The sequence below is a fragment of the Anoplopoma fimbria genome, unplaced genomic scaffold (assembly GCF_027596085.1).
Source record: "Anoplopoma fimbria isolate UVic2021 breed Golden Eagle Sablefish unplaced genomic scaffold, Afim_UVic_2022 Un_contig_7790_pilon_pilon, whole genome shotgun sequence".
NCBI classification, from domain to species: domain Eukaryota; kingdom Metazoa; phylum Chordata; class Actinopteri; order Perciformes; family Anoplopomatidae; genus Anoplopoma; species Anoplopoma fimbria.
In genome coordinates this window covers 1-15,626 of record NW_026552477.1, presented here as the reverse complement: position 1 = coordinate 15,626, position 15,626 = coordinate 1, and the positions used below count along the sequence as shown (strand labels likewise).

General features: G+C 46.1%; 1 protein-coding gene across 1 annotated transcript; it reads right to left on the bottom strand.

Moving 5' to 3' along the window:
* Positions 1-2,456: 2,456 nt before the first annotated feature.
* On the bottom strand, positions 2,457-7,330 carry LOC129115962 (uncharacterized). The gene is made up of 7 exons (XM_054627111.1): positions 7,266-7,330; positions 5,782-6,096; positions 4,544-4,876; positions 4,292-4,366; positions 3,621-3,716; positions 3,092-3,132; positions 2,457-2,753 (listed from the first exon to the last, which is right to left on the bottom strand). The coding sequence occupies exons 1-7, from the start codon at positions 7,306-7,308 to the stop codon at positions 2,637-2,639; spliced, it is 1,020 nt and encodes a 339-aa protein (XP_054483086.1). The 5' UTR covers positions 7,309-7,330; the 3' UTR covers positions 2,457-2,636.
* Positions 7,331-15,626: the final 8,296 nt, after the last annotated feature.

Sequence of the window (15,626 nt, the reverse complement as noted above, 5' to 3'; positions counted from 1 at the left end):
CATCATTGTGGAGGTTGCTTTGTGTCTTCTTGCTTCTCCACACTTCATTTTGTTTGTCGCCCTCTGCTGATTCAGAGAGTAATGCAACGATCAATATAGTGCAGCTCACTGTCGACCAACATTCAGAGCTCAACACTATGTGTGCATTTAAGGCAAATCCCCACTTTTATATCTGATCTGTCAGATCTTAATGATTTGTGACATTTCTTGTCTTCTTCTTTTCATTTACAGATGCATTATTTGTAGATCACTTTCCCAAAATGCCTTTTGAGACTATTTCCGCCTCCTGTGAGAGGAGACATTTGTGTCTGTCTCTTCTGATGATTTATGACAGCATTTCTTTTAAAGTGTTTTTTTAAATATACGTTATATTGATCATATTAAGTCTACTAATCTGTGTTGCTCATGGGGGTTTGGCAGCAGGATGGTTCAGGGGTGTTTTGGGCTTCAGAGAAAGCTGCTTTGTGTACTTCATTGTGTTGGACCTGTGTAAAATGAGATATTAACACTGAGTTATGAAATAAGTATTGGACGTTATGGATTATTGGACATAACTCTGAATCTAAAGTGCTGTAGTGTGCAAAGCCTTGTGCAGACATTTTTAGTGGTGAAAAGTGAAAACATGCAGAGTAAATTAAAATGAAGTGAATTAAGATACATGACGTGTTCCCTGGTCTTTTTTTAATTATACATAAATGAGTCAGAAGATCAGAATCAGACATTGTTTTATTACCATTGACACATACAAGGAAATAAACTTGGATGGGTGATAATAAACACACACGTATATATTAATAGTAAAAGCCACAATTTAAAAATAGAAAATGTGAAAAATGTACGATAAAAAATGAGAAACAAACAAACAAGCAAATTAAGAGTATGTTTAAAACAAGTAAGACTCCGGTTGTCTTGGAGCAGGAAAAAGCAGGAAAAGATATTCAACGTAGATCATCAAGACGCACAAATACAGTCATCAAATCTCTACAGATGATGGGTTTAACTGTATTTTAGTAGGTATAGCTAAGAATGCTGAATGAGACCAGCCTGACTGTCTACATGTGGGTAAAGTTGTTGCTGATTAACTCCAAACTTCGAAAAAAAATTCACAGTATGTAAAGTTAAAGTTCAACTCAATACATATCTTTAAAGGTCTGGACCTTAGTATACTGAGGAAACATCCCATCCCTTCTGTTCTGTTCTGTCCGGACAAAACCTCTATATTACACACAAATCTTGTCTTTATTGCCGTGCTAACTGGAATCATTTTGTAATAATACATTTCCTGAACACATTTGTGATCACTAAAGGATAAACTGTTGATATTGTCAGGGACCTTTTCTCAGGCATCACCTTCAGTAGAAACTTAACATGTTTGGCTCTACAGCAGGTTAGACTCCACAGATGGCTTCTGGGTGTTATGAGTATATTTCAACAGAAGGACCAGAATGTAGAACACGAAGCAGGCAGATAAGAACAAAAACTGAACTTTACTAACCAACGCTGAAACCAAAAAGACAAGAAGAACAAAACTGAGGGAGCTGGCAACCGTTAATAAAAGTACAAACCAACAAGAACCAAACTGAAGACAAACCAGTAAGACTGGCAGGAAATCCAAGAGGGACAAACAGGAACATAGATATCAGCAAAGCAACACACAATACCTGACACTGACACAAGGACACACACCGACTAAACACACAAAAGGCTAACCAACTAATCAATCACAGGTGAGGAGGAAAACAGGCGGTAAAAAGGACAGAAACAGGAAGTAAAGCCAAACATGAGACAAAGATCTTCAGAATAAAACAAACTAAACTGAACCCAGACCAGGACACTGGGGCTCCGGAATATTTTGCAATATTCTTCTATATGTCCTATATGAATGAAATAAGCATAAATGACATATTCTGATTATTTGCATAAGCTGTCTGGCTGTTTATAATGCCTAAATCAAGCACAAACTAGTTCTCTATCCAATAAACTAAGCAGAGATGGGTTTAGGATGAGACAAAGAAACACAAGGAATAAAATAAACAGTGTAGAATGAAGAGAAGAAGTTATTTTTAATGAAAAAGCTGAGATTTCTGGGTAAATATCTACATCCACAGGTCGGCCCTCACATTGTCTGTTGTATAATTGAGTAAATGTTCTTTAGTTGGCCTAATATTCAGATTATTGAAGGCCACATTTACTGATCATTGTTGGGGATCCTTGGTTTTTAATCAGAGCAGCACAGATTTATAATTGTGTTGATTCAAATGCAGCAGATTTGCAACCAAATCTTCCATTCTGTGAACTCTATTCCAGCAAAGTTGAACTAAAATGGGTTTCAAATGAGAGGAAACATTCTCTGCTGTAAACCTCCACTGGAGCTGCCGCCGGACAAATGGCTCTATGTGACATCATCTCGTTGTCTATAGTATAACGAGAACATAAGAGGAAGAAGTGGTGAGGAAATAAACTAAAATGTTTCTTGAGGAAAGGGAACTGGGACAAATACCAGAGCAGAAAATAATAAAGAAAAACTAAAAACTAAAGAGAAATTAAAGAAGGGCAGAGAACAGAGGGAAAGATTAACCCATATGTTTTGGGGTTTTCCACATAAATACACAGCAACAGAATCCAGGTCATGTGTGTTATGTGTGTGTGAGTGTAGAGTAGGTTTGGTCCTGATCCCTGCTGGCTGGATCGAGGCTCTGATAGGTGGAGTCTTCAGATGGGGAGACTGGAGAACAGTTCTCATAGAGGGCAATCTGAGGAAAACAAATAGATATTTGACAGAGAAACAAAGCAAAGCTTAAATACAGTTAGAGCCCTTGGGTTATTAGTCCATGGTATCCTACCTGACTCTATCTCATGAGTTATACTAGTGCCTGTTATTGAAGACAAAGCTGGTAAACTGAACATATTTACAGACTTTTTAAACCTTGTAGCGTGTTGATGTTTGATATTAGATAAAACCATCAGTGAAGATTCTCCTTATGTGTGTGATGCAACCTGATTTAAACATCAGTTAGGATTGTAAAACTCCTGTGGTCTGAGCTCAGCTTTAACCAACAGAGAGAGTCAACAAAGAGTCAAAGAAAGTCACCTCCATGTTTGTGCCTTCTGAGGTTCCTCTGGTGTTCACACCTGTGGAAACAAAACGTATTTCTTTCACTTCCATAATAATAATTGAAAGTGTAGACAAGCCTGGAAATGAGAACAGAACAGATCCTGATCCCTTTAAACCCACTAATAGAAGGAGGCTAATGCTCTGTAGTTCTAAATTTGTATTTGCAATTTGCCCGCCGCTGAAATGTTACTCCTTCTACCTTACTCATGTATGATCATATATTAGTTTATGAATTGTTAATCTTCCTCTTACACATCATCAGGTTCATTAAATGTTGTGTAACTCCTGTTTGTGATCTCAGGGATCTTCTGTGCCATGCTTGGTCAAGTTTAAATGTTGACATAAGAAATGATTATATTCCTTTATTGATCCCCATGGGGGAAATTCGAGTGTTGGGGATCAATAAAGGAATATAATAATTTCTTATGTCAACATTTAAACCACTTCAGCAATGAGGAAGTTCCAGTTGTTGGTGTCACTGTGTAAGTTTGTCCTGTTGCCTCACCATCAGGTTTGGTGTTCCTCCGAATACAGAATATCATCAGCGCCAGTCCTGAGACGATGACAATGACCACAACAATCACTGCATACAACCACACACCTGAGTGAGGATGAAGAGGGGAACAGTTTGTTTTAACGGAGGGTTGCTGGTGGTTGCAGCTCTAAACACACTCATCAGCCTGCAGTTCAGTGTGCTCCCTGTTTCATCTAAAAAACACTGCAGAGTCATTTACTGTGAGATCATTCATCATGATATAATATTATAATAATTATTTGGACAACGATACGATATTTGCTGATATCACAAAACCTGCCACGATGCGTTTTCGCTTCGGATGCTTGTCATCAATATGAGACAATATCATAAACCCATTTAACATAATCTGTTATATTTATATCAACTCACAAAAAGCAACTAAAATATGATGAGATCATTTCATAACTGGGCTCTGAGAGAGGAAGCTTGGACAGATATGGTGACACAGATGTGCCATGGGAACATAAACATAAAGACGTATCTTGAAGATGATGGTATGTATTGATGTTGTAACTTTGCATCAATGATATTTGATCGTTGATCATTGAGTCAGGAGTCCCACTCTGGAAATCATTTTCCAGGACATTTTCAGTGCAATACTTAAAGCTTCATCTGTCACATACAGTGTGTGGATGTACCTCTAGTTGTTGGTCCAGAACTTCCTGAAGTGGAGTTAAAACTCTGAGTCGTTGTTGCTGTGGAGGCTGATGGGACTGATGATGAAATATGAGAGAGATGAGATTCTCTTGTGTGTCAGCTGAACTGTTTTAAATGAGCATTTATCAGCGTTCACACTGATGGAATTTAAAACATCAGCTGCTGTCAGTGAAAACTCTCTTCAGACCTCCAGAGACATGAACAAACATTTTCATTCTGTAGTAGAAACTCACCATCTGTGACAACGATCTCAAACTCATGGTAAGGATCTGAAGCTAAAGGCTTGTCCAGAACACACCGGTACCGTCCAGAGTCAGACATGGTCAGCTGTTTGATGCCCACATACAGAAATACTCCTGATGGAGCTCCTGGTACATATCTGATGCTGTATCTGTCTCTCTGAGCTGTGAAATCAGTTGTTTCAACAAGAATGTCTTCATCTTTACATTCTCCCTTACAGAAGTATATCCTGGATCCAGAGGTATCAAAGAAACATTCAACTAAGACATTTCCTCCAGTTCTTGAATAGAGGGTTTTTTCTTCAGAAGGATCTCCATCCAGCAGAGCTGTAGACAAGATGAACAATCAATAGTTACTATCTGTAGTTAAGATGATGATTCACAGTTACACTGTTACATATATTAATATAAATGAAGTTCAGTCAGGAAGACTCTCTTCACACTCCTTTTCATTCATAATCTCAGTCTCTCTCTCCACGTGACTCCACCTTCACTTAAAGTTAACCAACCAGATTCTACAGAGGTTCCTTTAGCCAATCACATTGTTGCTGTCAAACTTTAAAATGTTCTCCTCTCTGCTGCTGTCAGTTGTCATTGCAGCACGATCAGATGTGACCCTCCTCCACCCCGTCACCTCCAGTCAGCATCACAGTCATACTCCTCATTCATCATCAGATGCAGCGACTCCCTACATCACCACCACCACCAGTGTCTGGACATCAGGGGGATTATGACTGTCTGACCTCAGCATCACTGCCCCTCTGTTATACTTCAGGATGGAGTCCAATCCCCAAAGACTTTGCACAATTCATTTCTTATGCATGTGTAATAAATGAATGTCCATTCTAATGAAGTCTCTCCTGATTGTAATATGTTGTGTTGGCAGGTGAACACTATTAGTACTACAACTAGTAAATAGTCTACTACCTGTCGATGGAAACGTTCTCTTCAGAAGCACACCCTGTTGAAACTGTAACACCTCTACAGGAAAAAGTCTAGAAAACACCGTTCAAAGCATCCACAATGACACACTTATATCTATCAGCTTCTGCCACTGATATGAAATCAAAACAATAAGTGGTTTTGTGTGTAGTCCACTTATACTATGGATCAGTTTGATCAGTTATACTTAACAGCAGACCTGTCAAAATGTGACTAATTGAATCAGTATTAATGTTAAGGTCTTCTTCAGACAAGAAAGAACATTTAAATGACTTTAAGTAGAAACTCACCATCTATAACGATGACTTCAATCTGCTGTGATGAAGATCCAGAAACACACCTGTACAGTCCTGAGTCAGACTTGGTCAGCTGTCTGATGGTCACATCAACATCTCTGCTTCCACTCATCCATTCAATGCTGTATCTGCCTTTCTGATCTTTGAATTTCTTTGTTTCAATGAGAATGTCTTCTTGTTCACACGGTTCCTTACAGAAGATCTTCCTGCTTTGAAACGTAGACGGACATTTAACTCTGACATCTCCTCCTTCAGCTCCTGAATAGACTTGGGCTTTGACCAGACCGTTGTTTCCATCCTGCAGATCTGCTGAAAAGATGAACAATCATTAGTTACTGTATGTACTTCCTGTAAGATGCTGTAGTCTGATCACGATATTTCCTGCTTCACGTTAACAAAGATCCACAGAGTCACACTGGGAGCTGCCCAGTTCAACCAGTTAGGTCTGTGACTGAAGATTGGAGACTTTGACATCTTTGTTCTTCTTCTAGCCATGCTACATGTTACATTAACATAAAGTGTCCATGTCCTACTTAATGGGTTACATTAATGCAAATCATTATTATGAACTCTTATTTTTTCTTATTCTGTGAACATTTGCACTCTTTAGTCCATGTTCTGCACACTCCATCTTTATTCATTTTAAAGACTTTACACAGTGAGGTAGAGAGCACAAACAACAACGGCTGCTTGACTTTCAACATCTACATGTTATTACCACACCACTGTTTCAAAATGCTGTTTGCTTTGTTTTGGCTGGTTATTTTCAAAGGTTCCTATTTGTCTGTAGGAGGAGAGATATGTTTCATACCACATACAGCGGATATTCTGAATTTGGGGAAGTTACAACATCTCTACCAACAGTCAGGGTCACACAAACTCTGTTACTGTAAAAATACAACAAAGGAAACAAGAAGGCATTTTGTTACATTTGATAAAAGTAGAGCTGCAACTATTAATAAACAGAACTACTTTGATAATCAAATAATCGTTTTAGTGATTCTTCAAACATGTGCTGGTTCCAGCTTGTAGAATGTCAGGATTCAACACTTTTTATGTCATATGTCTGATATTTAACTGAATATCTGGGGTTTGTACTCGTTGAATAAAACAAGCTATTGAGATATTTAATCTTGGGCTGTGGGAAGTCTCAACGCTTTTACAGTAAATGCTCTTACTGATGATAAGTGAGTTTGTGCCGTTCATTTTCCTTCCTCATGTACCTTTTATTCATAAAGTACTTATAATTATTTTTTCAAGTTTGTCCTAAAACAATACTCACACGCTCATAATCACATTGAAATAGTTTTTGTTCTTCTTTCCACACTGGACACAAAGAGCATGAAAATATATTCTGAGCTCATGTGAGGCTTCAGCAGTCTGACTTAGATAAATCAAGTGAAGTGTCGTATTAACTTCAGATAAACATTTGAAGAAGAGAGAATAAAGAGTGATAGAAATACAAAGTTAATACTCACAGAGGAAGAAGAAGAAGACGATCAAAGTGTGACGGACTTTCATGATGAGACTCTGATGGTTCACCACCGCCTCTCTTCCTTCTTCTCTGACAAACAGGAACTGCTCTCTTCTTTAAATGGATGAGTCCCTCCTCCAAACACAACTCTACTCTCCTCCCCTCTTCATCAGTCTGTATTTCTACTGCAGGGTCTGAGGTTACCTGTGTATTTATTTATGACTTTACACTGTCCTTAACACTCACTGCAAGGGAACGTATTGTCATATAGTTGTGATAAACCAGTATGGTCTTCAGCATGTCTACACCGTACATAATGATATCTCTTATTGGGATATATTGTCCATTATTGAATTATTTAAGTCTATTTTTTTTCAGGAGCCAAAGAATGGTTAATCATTTTTTCTTGGACCATTGAGATGCTTTCATATTGTTTTGGTGAACTATTCCTAACGTAAAAGTGCAGAGGAATTATCAGCAAAATGTAAAGTATCAAAGTAAAAGTACTAATGTAGAATGGCTCCTTTCACTGTGTTATATTATTATAGAATATTATATTATCAGTTTTTCAACTGTAACAGACATCCACAGAAAGACGATGAAACTGAAATGTGATAATAACAACAATGACACAATCTTAACTAATAAACGTTGTCCAGAGACTGTTCTCAGTGTTGTACATTTCTGAGGAGGAGCTAGGACACAGAGACACATCCAATTGTGAATAACAACTTAAGTAAAAGAGACTCTTAATCTACCTCAGTGTAACAAATTCACTTTATTTGTGATCAAATATTTGTTATTCAAAAATGTACTATTTTAACTGTTTTGTTTGCATTTGTTCAAATCTTGTTTTGAAGTTATACAAAATTCATTTTACATTACTGACTCACTGTAGTGTGCCTTCATACATTCATTGTGCAAGTTTTATAAAATAATAAAATATAGAAATATAGAACATAAATAAAATAATATCTCTGGGGTTCCATAGACTTCACAACCATATGACTGCAACATAACAGCAGCGCATCACTGCCTCACTACTTCTGTAACATCCTTCACAATAAAAGCCACTGAAGAACAGACACTTTTATATCATCCTTGCTTGGAATTAACCAAAGGAATCTGACTCAATGTAACTGTAATGTAAATCTCATTGGTCTAATGTTAGCTAGCTCAAATGTGAACGTGTACTGTACATTGTTTTTAATAAAAGTCTGTAAATCTCCCATTGTTCTGTCTGGTTAAATTCTTGTTACTTTTCTTTGATTAGATAGCTCCTTATTTAATTCATTGTTTGTACGCTGTTTGTAGCTGCCAAGGTCTGGGAAAAAAAAGAAATGAGGTGCTTAAAAGATGCATTGTGTAGGATTTAGGAGGATCTATTGGCTGAAAAAAAAAAAGAAAGAAAATTGTTTCCCCAGGACTTGATTATTCTTGTGTGCCCCGACAGTCCCTTTTTTAAATGGGTTACTTTTGAAGCTAAGGCTTAACTTTTTACACTTGTTAATTAACACCCACAGCCAAGCTTCCAATCAACGCAAACAAAGATTTGTACATACGGGTGATGATTAAATTATCAAATTGAACACTCTTTAGATGTGAAAGACAAACTCGTTACTCAACAGCAGTAAGAGAGTGAACACTCCAGACAGAGATACAACCAGTAACACATTTATATTACATAAAAAGAACTGATGCTTTTTTATCAATGTCAAGTCTCAAAGGACATTGACAGAAACAAAGAGGAAAACATTTGTCTAGATTTACTGTATCTCATCTCCGCAGGCGATGAGAGGGAATACAGAGAACTGAACCAGGACTTCACAGGATGGTGCCGGCGGAACCGCCTCCAGATCAACTCTGGTAAAACCAAAGAGCTGGTGGTGGACTTCCGCCGGGGAAAACACTGTCCTCCGGAACCAGTGAACATCCAGGGACAGGACATTGAGATTGTGCAATCTTATAAGTACCTGGGTGTTCACTTGAACAATAAACTGGACTGGACTAATCATTCAAAGGCACTGTATAAAAAGGGTCAGAGCAGACTCTATCTGCTGAGGAGACTGAGGTCTTTTGGAGTGCAGGGAGCACTCCTGAGGACCTTTTTCAACTCTGTGGTGGCATCAGCCATCTTTTATGCAGTGGTCTGCTGGAGCAGCAGCATCTCAGCAGCAGACAAGAAGAGACTCAACAAGCTTGTCAGGAAGGCCAGCAGTGTGCTGGGGTGTCCATTGGATACGGTGGAGGTGGTGGGAGACAGGAGGATGATGGCCAAGCTGTCATCCCTGATGAACAACACCTCCCCCCCCCATGCAGAACACCCTGGCAGCTCTGTGCAGCTCCTTCAGCCACCGGCTGCTTCACCCCCGGTGGTGAAGGAGAGGTACTGCAGGTCCTTCATTCACCCCCGGTGGTGAAGGAGAGGTACCGCAGGTCCTTCCTTCCTGCTGCTGTCAGGCTGCACAACCAGCTCTGCTCCCAGCAGACCACATGACCACAGGACAATAATAACATAATAACATGACAATAGAAACACTGTGCAATAATGGTTAAAAAAGTTAAAAGTAGTTGAAATAGTTGTTGTTTTTTTCTCTGTCTGTAAATATAGTATTTCAGTTATTGTTGTTTTTTCTACTGTTTTTTTTTTTTTTTATTGCTCATTTATAATACTTGTTTTATTTTATTTTTATTTTTCATTTTTTATTTTTTATTTTTATTTTTAGCTTGTCTTCTTCTGCTATGTCTCTTGTGTGCACTTTACTCTACGCTGTTGTAAGTCTGCAAATTTCCCCGCTGCGGGACTAATAAAGGATTATCTTATCTTATCTTATCTTATCACCAATTAACCAGAACAACCTTCGTAGTATTTCTATATAATAATACAACTGTTGGATATATGAGCAGTAGTAGGAGACAGAGTGTGAATATGAGTGAGCGAAGTACTTTGATATCAGGTTTATTAGATTCCAACATAGGACCAACAGGCGCAGCTCAACCGGAAAACACACACCTGAGAACTCCCGCCCGGAAGTAAACCCCCAGGGACCCCTCTCAGACGGCCCGCCCCTTCCTCCCAAACCCTGTGACGCTACATTACCCCCCTTCACAAAGTTCCTCGCCCCGAGGAATCACAGAAAAAAAAAAAAAAACAGCCCTCAGAATAACGTAACTACTCTTTAACATAACGTGCTTCAACCCCCCCCCCCCACATAACAACAGGAACAACGCTGAACAACATTACTAAACCCATCCTACAGATAGCAAACAAAGTCTTTTAAGTGCCCTGGTGGCCCCCTGGGCCGTCGAGAGCCCCCTCCCCGGGACTCCGGTGCAAAGGGTACGGGGTCTTCAGCACCTGGGAGGGGAAGGGGGGACGGGGGGCAAAGGGTATCGGATACAGGGGAGGGCCGGTTATCCCCGGCAGTTGGGGGAAAGGCGTCAGACCGAGGCCCCGCCGGTGTCGCCGGGGGTGGGATTGGAGGCGGCAGGGCGGCAGCGAGGGGTAACGGGACCCCCCTGGGCCAGTGGGGAGGCACCCCCTTGGTACGGAGCCAGTCTGTCTCTGTGCAGTGCCACCCTCCTTCCTTTAGGTGGTAGGTGCAACCGGTACACCACCTCACCCAGCCTCTCCAGAACTCGACAGGGGCCCACCCAAGGACTGTCCAGTTTAGGACATCTCCCCTTCTTCCTTTGGGGATTGAACACCCAAACTAGCTCTCCCGCCTGGAAATGCCGGCCTTTGCTTTTTATGTCGTAATTTCTTTTCTGCCTCACCCCTGCCCTCTGCTGTTGCTCCTGGGCAAATAGGTGGGCCGACTCCAGGCGGTCTTGGAGTCTCCTGGCATACTCAGGGCCAGGGGAACAGTCTGGGGCATCCGGTGGACGACCGAACGCCAACTCCGCCGGGGTACGAAGCTCCCTTCCCAGCATGAGAAGGGACGGCGTGCATGACGTAGACTCCTGCACAGCGGTGCGGCAAGCCATGAGAACCAGGGGAAGGTGGTTATCCCAGTCTCTCTGGTGCTGGGAGGTGAGGATGGCCAGCTGTTGGCCCATGGTGCGGTGGAAGCGCTCCACCAGTCCATCACTCTGCGGCCTCTGGGGAGTGGTGCGGGTCTTATGGATGCCCAGGCGCTCACACATAGCGGAGAACACCCGGGACTCGAAGTTTCTCCCCTGGTCGCTATGCAATGTCTCTGGCACCCCAAAACGGCTGAACATGCCCTCCAACAGGGCGTCGGCCACGGTCTCAGCTTCCTGATCGGGGATGGCATAGGCTTCGGGCCACTTGGAGAAGTAGTCGATGGCAGTGAGAACGAAGCGGTTGCCACGGTCCGAGCGGGGCAGCGGCCCCACCACATCCACCGCCACCCTCTCCATAGGTGCGCCCACCAGAAACTGCTGAAGGGGAGCATGTGAGCGCCCGGTGGGGCCCTTCCGTGCGGTGCAGGGGTCACACCGACGGCAAAAGTCCTCGACATCCCTCCGGGACCGGCCCCAGTAAAAACCCTGGCGTAGTCGTCGGAGTGTCTTTGCAACCCCAAAGTGCCCCGACCCTGCGGCTCCATGCATGGCCTCGAGCACTGCCCCCTGCAGGCCTTTGGGAACCACAACCTGCCACCTCTCTTCGCCCGTGGCCGGCTCCTTCCAGGCCTGCTGCAGCACGCCCCGGCAGAGGCGCAGAGCTCCGAACTTGGTCCACAGTCCCTTGACATCTCTGGAGAGGCCGGCCACCTCCTCCCACGGTGGTTTTCGCTGCGCCTCCACCCACTGCAACACCGGCTGAAGGTCGGTATCCTGCTCCTGCTGCTTTCTCCAATCGCCTCCATCTATGGTCTCCAACCCTCGGCAGATGACCTCCAACTGCTGCACCGCGGCGCATCCCTCCTCCTCTGCCCGCAGCTCTCTCTCGCGGGCCTCCTTCCTCTCGCAGCAGCGACACCCTCGGCAGCGCAGGGCCGCCGAGAGAGTGCGTCGGCGTTGGTGTGTCGGGCTCCAGCCCGGTGTTCCACTCGGAAGACGTAGGCCTGGAGTTCCTCCAACCACCTGGCCACCTGCCCTTCCGGCTCTTTGAAGGTCATGAGCCACTGGAGAGCAGAGTGGTCGGTCCTCACTGTAAAAGGCAGGCCGCAGAGGTAGTACCTGAAGTGACGGATGGAAAGCACTACGGCCAAGAGCTCTCTGCGGGTAACGCAGTAACGCCGCTCCGCCTTGTTAAAGGCCCGGCTAAAGTACGCCACCACTCTTTCTCCATCAGGCCCCACTTGGGAGAGCACCCCTCCCACTCCGACGCCACTAGCATCGGTGTCCAGCATGAACGGCAGCGAGGGGTCAGCTGGGGCTAGCACGGGGGACTCGCTCAGGGCACGCTGAAGGCTGGTGAACGCCCCCTGGCACTGCTCAGTCCACAGGAAGACACTGTCCTTTTGTAGCAGCCTGTAAAGAGGAGCAGCCAAGCATGAAAAACCCCTCACAAACTTCCGGTAATAGGAAGCCAGGCCCAGGAAGCTCTTGAGCTGCCTCTGATTAGCCGGGGTGGGCCAGTCTGCAACCGCCTGCACTTTCGCTTCCATTGTGCTGATGCCGTCCCCCCACTGTGTGCCCCAAGAACTGTACCTCTCTGCGCATGAAGTGACACTTATCTGGATGCAGCTTCAGGCCCGCTGCACGGATCCGTTCCAGCACCCGGCGCAGGGACTCGAGGGCGGAGTCAAAGGAGCTGCCATGCGCCAAGATATCGTCCAGGTATACCAGGCACTGTTGGCGGGGGATGCCTGACAAAACCCGGTCCATCAGGCGGGCGAAGGTGGCTGGAGCGTTACACAGTCCAAAACTAAGGACTTGGAACTGCCACAAACCCCGGCCCGTGCAGAACGCTGTCTTGGGTCTTGCTTCTGGGGAGAGGGGCACCTGGTAGTACCCACTGCGGAGGTCCAAGGCAGAGAACCAGGACGATCCCGAGACTAAGTCCAGGGACTCGTCGATGCGCGGCAGTGGGTACGAATCTTTTTTAGTCACCCCGTTCACCGGCCTGTAGTCCGGGCAGAGCCGCCAGGTGCCGTTCTTTTTGGGGACCATGACGACAGCGGACGCCCAAGGACTGTCACAAGGCTCAATTACGCCTGCCTGCAGCATGTCCTCCACCGCTTGGTCACACGCCTCCTGACGTGCCAAAGGGAGACGACGCGGCCGACACTTGATAGGCCTGGCCTCCCCAGTGTCGATCTCGTGTAGCACCAAGGGAGTCCGGCCCACGTCATCCTCCCCCATAGCAAAACTGTCCTGGAACTCCAGCAGCAACTGCCACAACCGCTCCTGCTGCTGGTCGTCCAGCCCCTCCCGGTTCTTTAGCCATATCTCCCTCACGGTCGGCGGCGACGCCCCCCCCTCCAGTCGTCGTGACTGGGCCTGGGCTGCTTGGGGCACATAAGTCCTGGGAAAGGTTACGGACGCCACGGGCAGGGGATCGCTGACTTCGGGCTCTACTGCACACACTGCCGGCGAGATGGACCCCACGGGCGGCCCCGAACCTGAGCCAGTGGGCAACAAAGCGATCACAGGCCCCCCTCGGAAGCTCACCGTGCCCCCGTCCAGATCGAGTCGGCAACCTGTGGCCTTCAAAAAGTCACAGCCCAGAATACATGGGTCCTGCACCGCTGCTACCCACACTGGGTGACGTACGTCCTTTCCCCCCAAAGTCAATGTAAGTAGCCCCGTACCTTTCATCGGGGCCAGCCCCCCTGTGGCCGTGCGCAGCTGCACGTCGGTGGGCTCCAACCGAATCCACTCCGGGCACACGTCTGGTCTGAGCACCGTCACTGATGACCCGGTATCCACCAGGGCCGAACACGGCACCCCTCCACGGCCACAGGAACATAGCACGAATCCCCGTCACCGAGTCGACCCACCACCACCGCCGTCCTTGAAGCTTCGATGACGTCTGCTTCTGGGGGAAGTGGGTCTTGGCTCCCCGCCTGTGCTGACGTGGCCCCTCCGTTTCTGGAACAGCTGGGGCGGGGGGAGCGGGGGAAGAACTGTTTAAGGTCCGCACATCCCCCCCTGTGCGGGCCCTGTGGCGTTTCCCGGACCCGCGCGTGAAGTGGGGCAATCTCTGACCAAATGTCCAGGTTGGCCACACCCCCAACAGGCTCTTTGGTCGGGACGCTGTCGAATGCGTGACGGCTGCAGAGATACGGCCCTTATCAGTTCCGTAATTTCTGTCGCCCACGCCGGCTTTTCCTCAGCCACCGGGCCCCGGGCTGCTCCCCCTGCCGGATAACTCCCTCTTGGGCCCCCCTCAGTGACCGCGCCCCACATGATTTCCCTCTCCACGGCCATCTCCAAAGCCGACTGAAGAGAAATTGGGTGCTGTAATTGCACTTGAACCCGCAGCTCCAGAGGAAGGAGGGCTCTGATGAACTGGTCCCGTGCCAACTCGCTCTGCACTCTGGGGGCATGTGTGCATATGCCCTACGTGTCAGGCTCTCAATGTCATTAGCCAACACCCTCAGCGACTCCCCGGCTTCCTGCAGCGGTTACCAAGCTCATTACGAAGGAGCTCCGGCTTCACACATTGTCCAAACCGCCTCTGCAAGGCCCCCACTAAAGCTCCGTAATCCCGTCTCTCCCCCGGTGAAAGCAGCAGCAGGCACGACAACGCGTCGTCTGTGAGGCACAAAGCCAGCTGCAATGCTTTAGCCTCTACTGTCCATCCCCCAGCGTCAGCCAGCAGTTCAAATTGAGCATGAAACGCCTCCCAGTCAGCCCTACCGGAATACTTAGGCGTCTTCACCGAAACGGCGGCAACTGGGACATGGGGGGCGGCAACCGGAACATGGGCGCCGCCATGTTTGTTTACATCCCGAGCCGCGGGCTCCCGCTCCGGGCGCGGGGAAAAGAAGAAAGCCCTGCGTCGGCCGCCAGCTTCCTTGCAGCTTCTCTCAACCCCTCTCTGGCCTCTTGGGAAGCTCTGCGAAACTCCTCATACGCGTCCTCTGTCCATCCGAACGCACCAGTCTCCCGCTCCACCTCCTCCTCTTTCACTTTCGGAAAAGACATGACCGACGCGAACTAACCGACACACTGAAACTAACGCTGTAGCCCGATCGCGACGTAAATCCAAAGTAGCCCTCCGCTTGGACGCACAACTCTCCACTCACTCCCGTCGTTTGTTCACTTCTGACACCAATGTAATGACCACAGGCGAGGTAGTGAGCGAAGTACTTTGATATCAGGTTTATTAGATTCCAACATAGGACCAACAGGCGCAGCTCAACCGGAAAACACACACCCGAGAACTCCCGCCCGGAAGTAAACCCCCAGGGACCCCCTCTCAGACGGCCCGCCCCTTCCTCCCAAACCC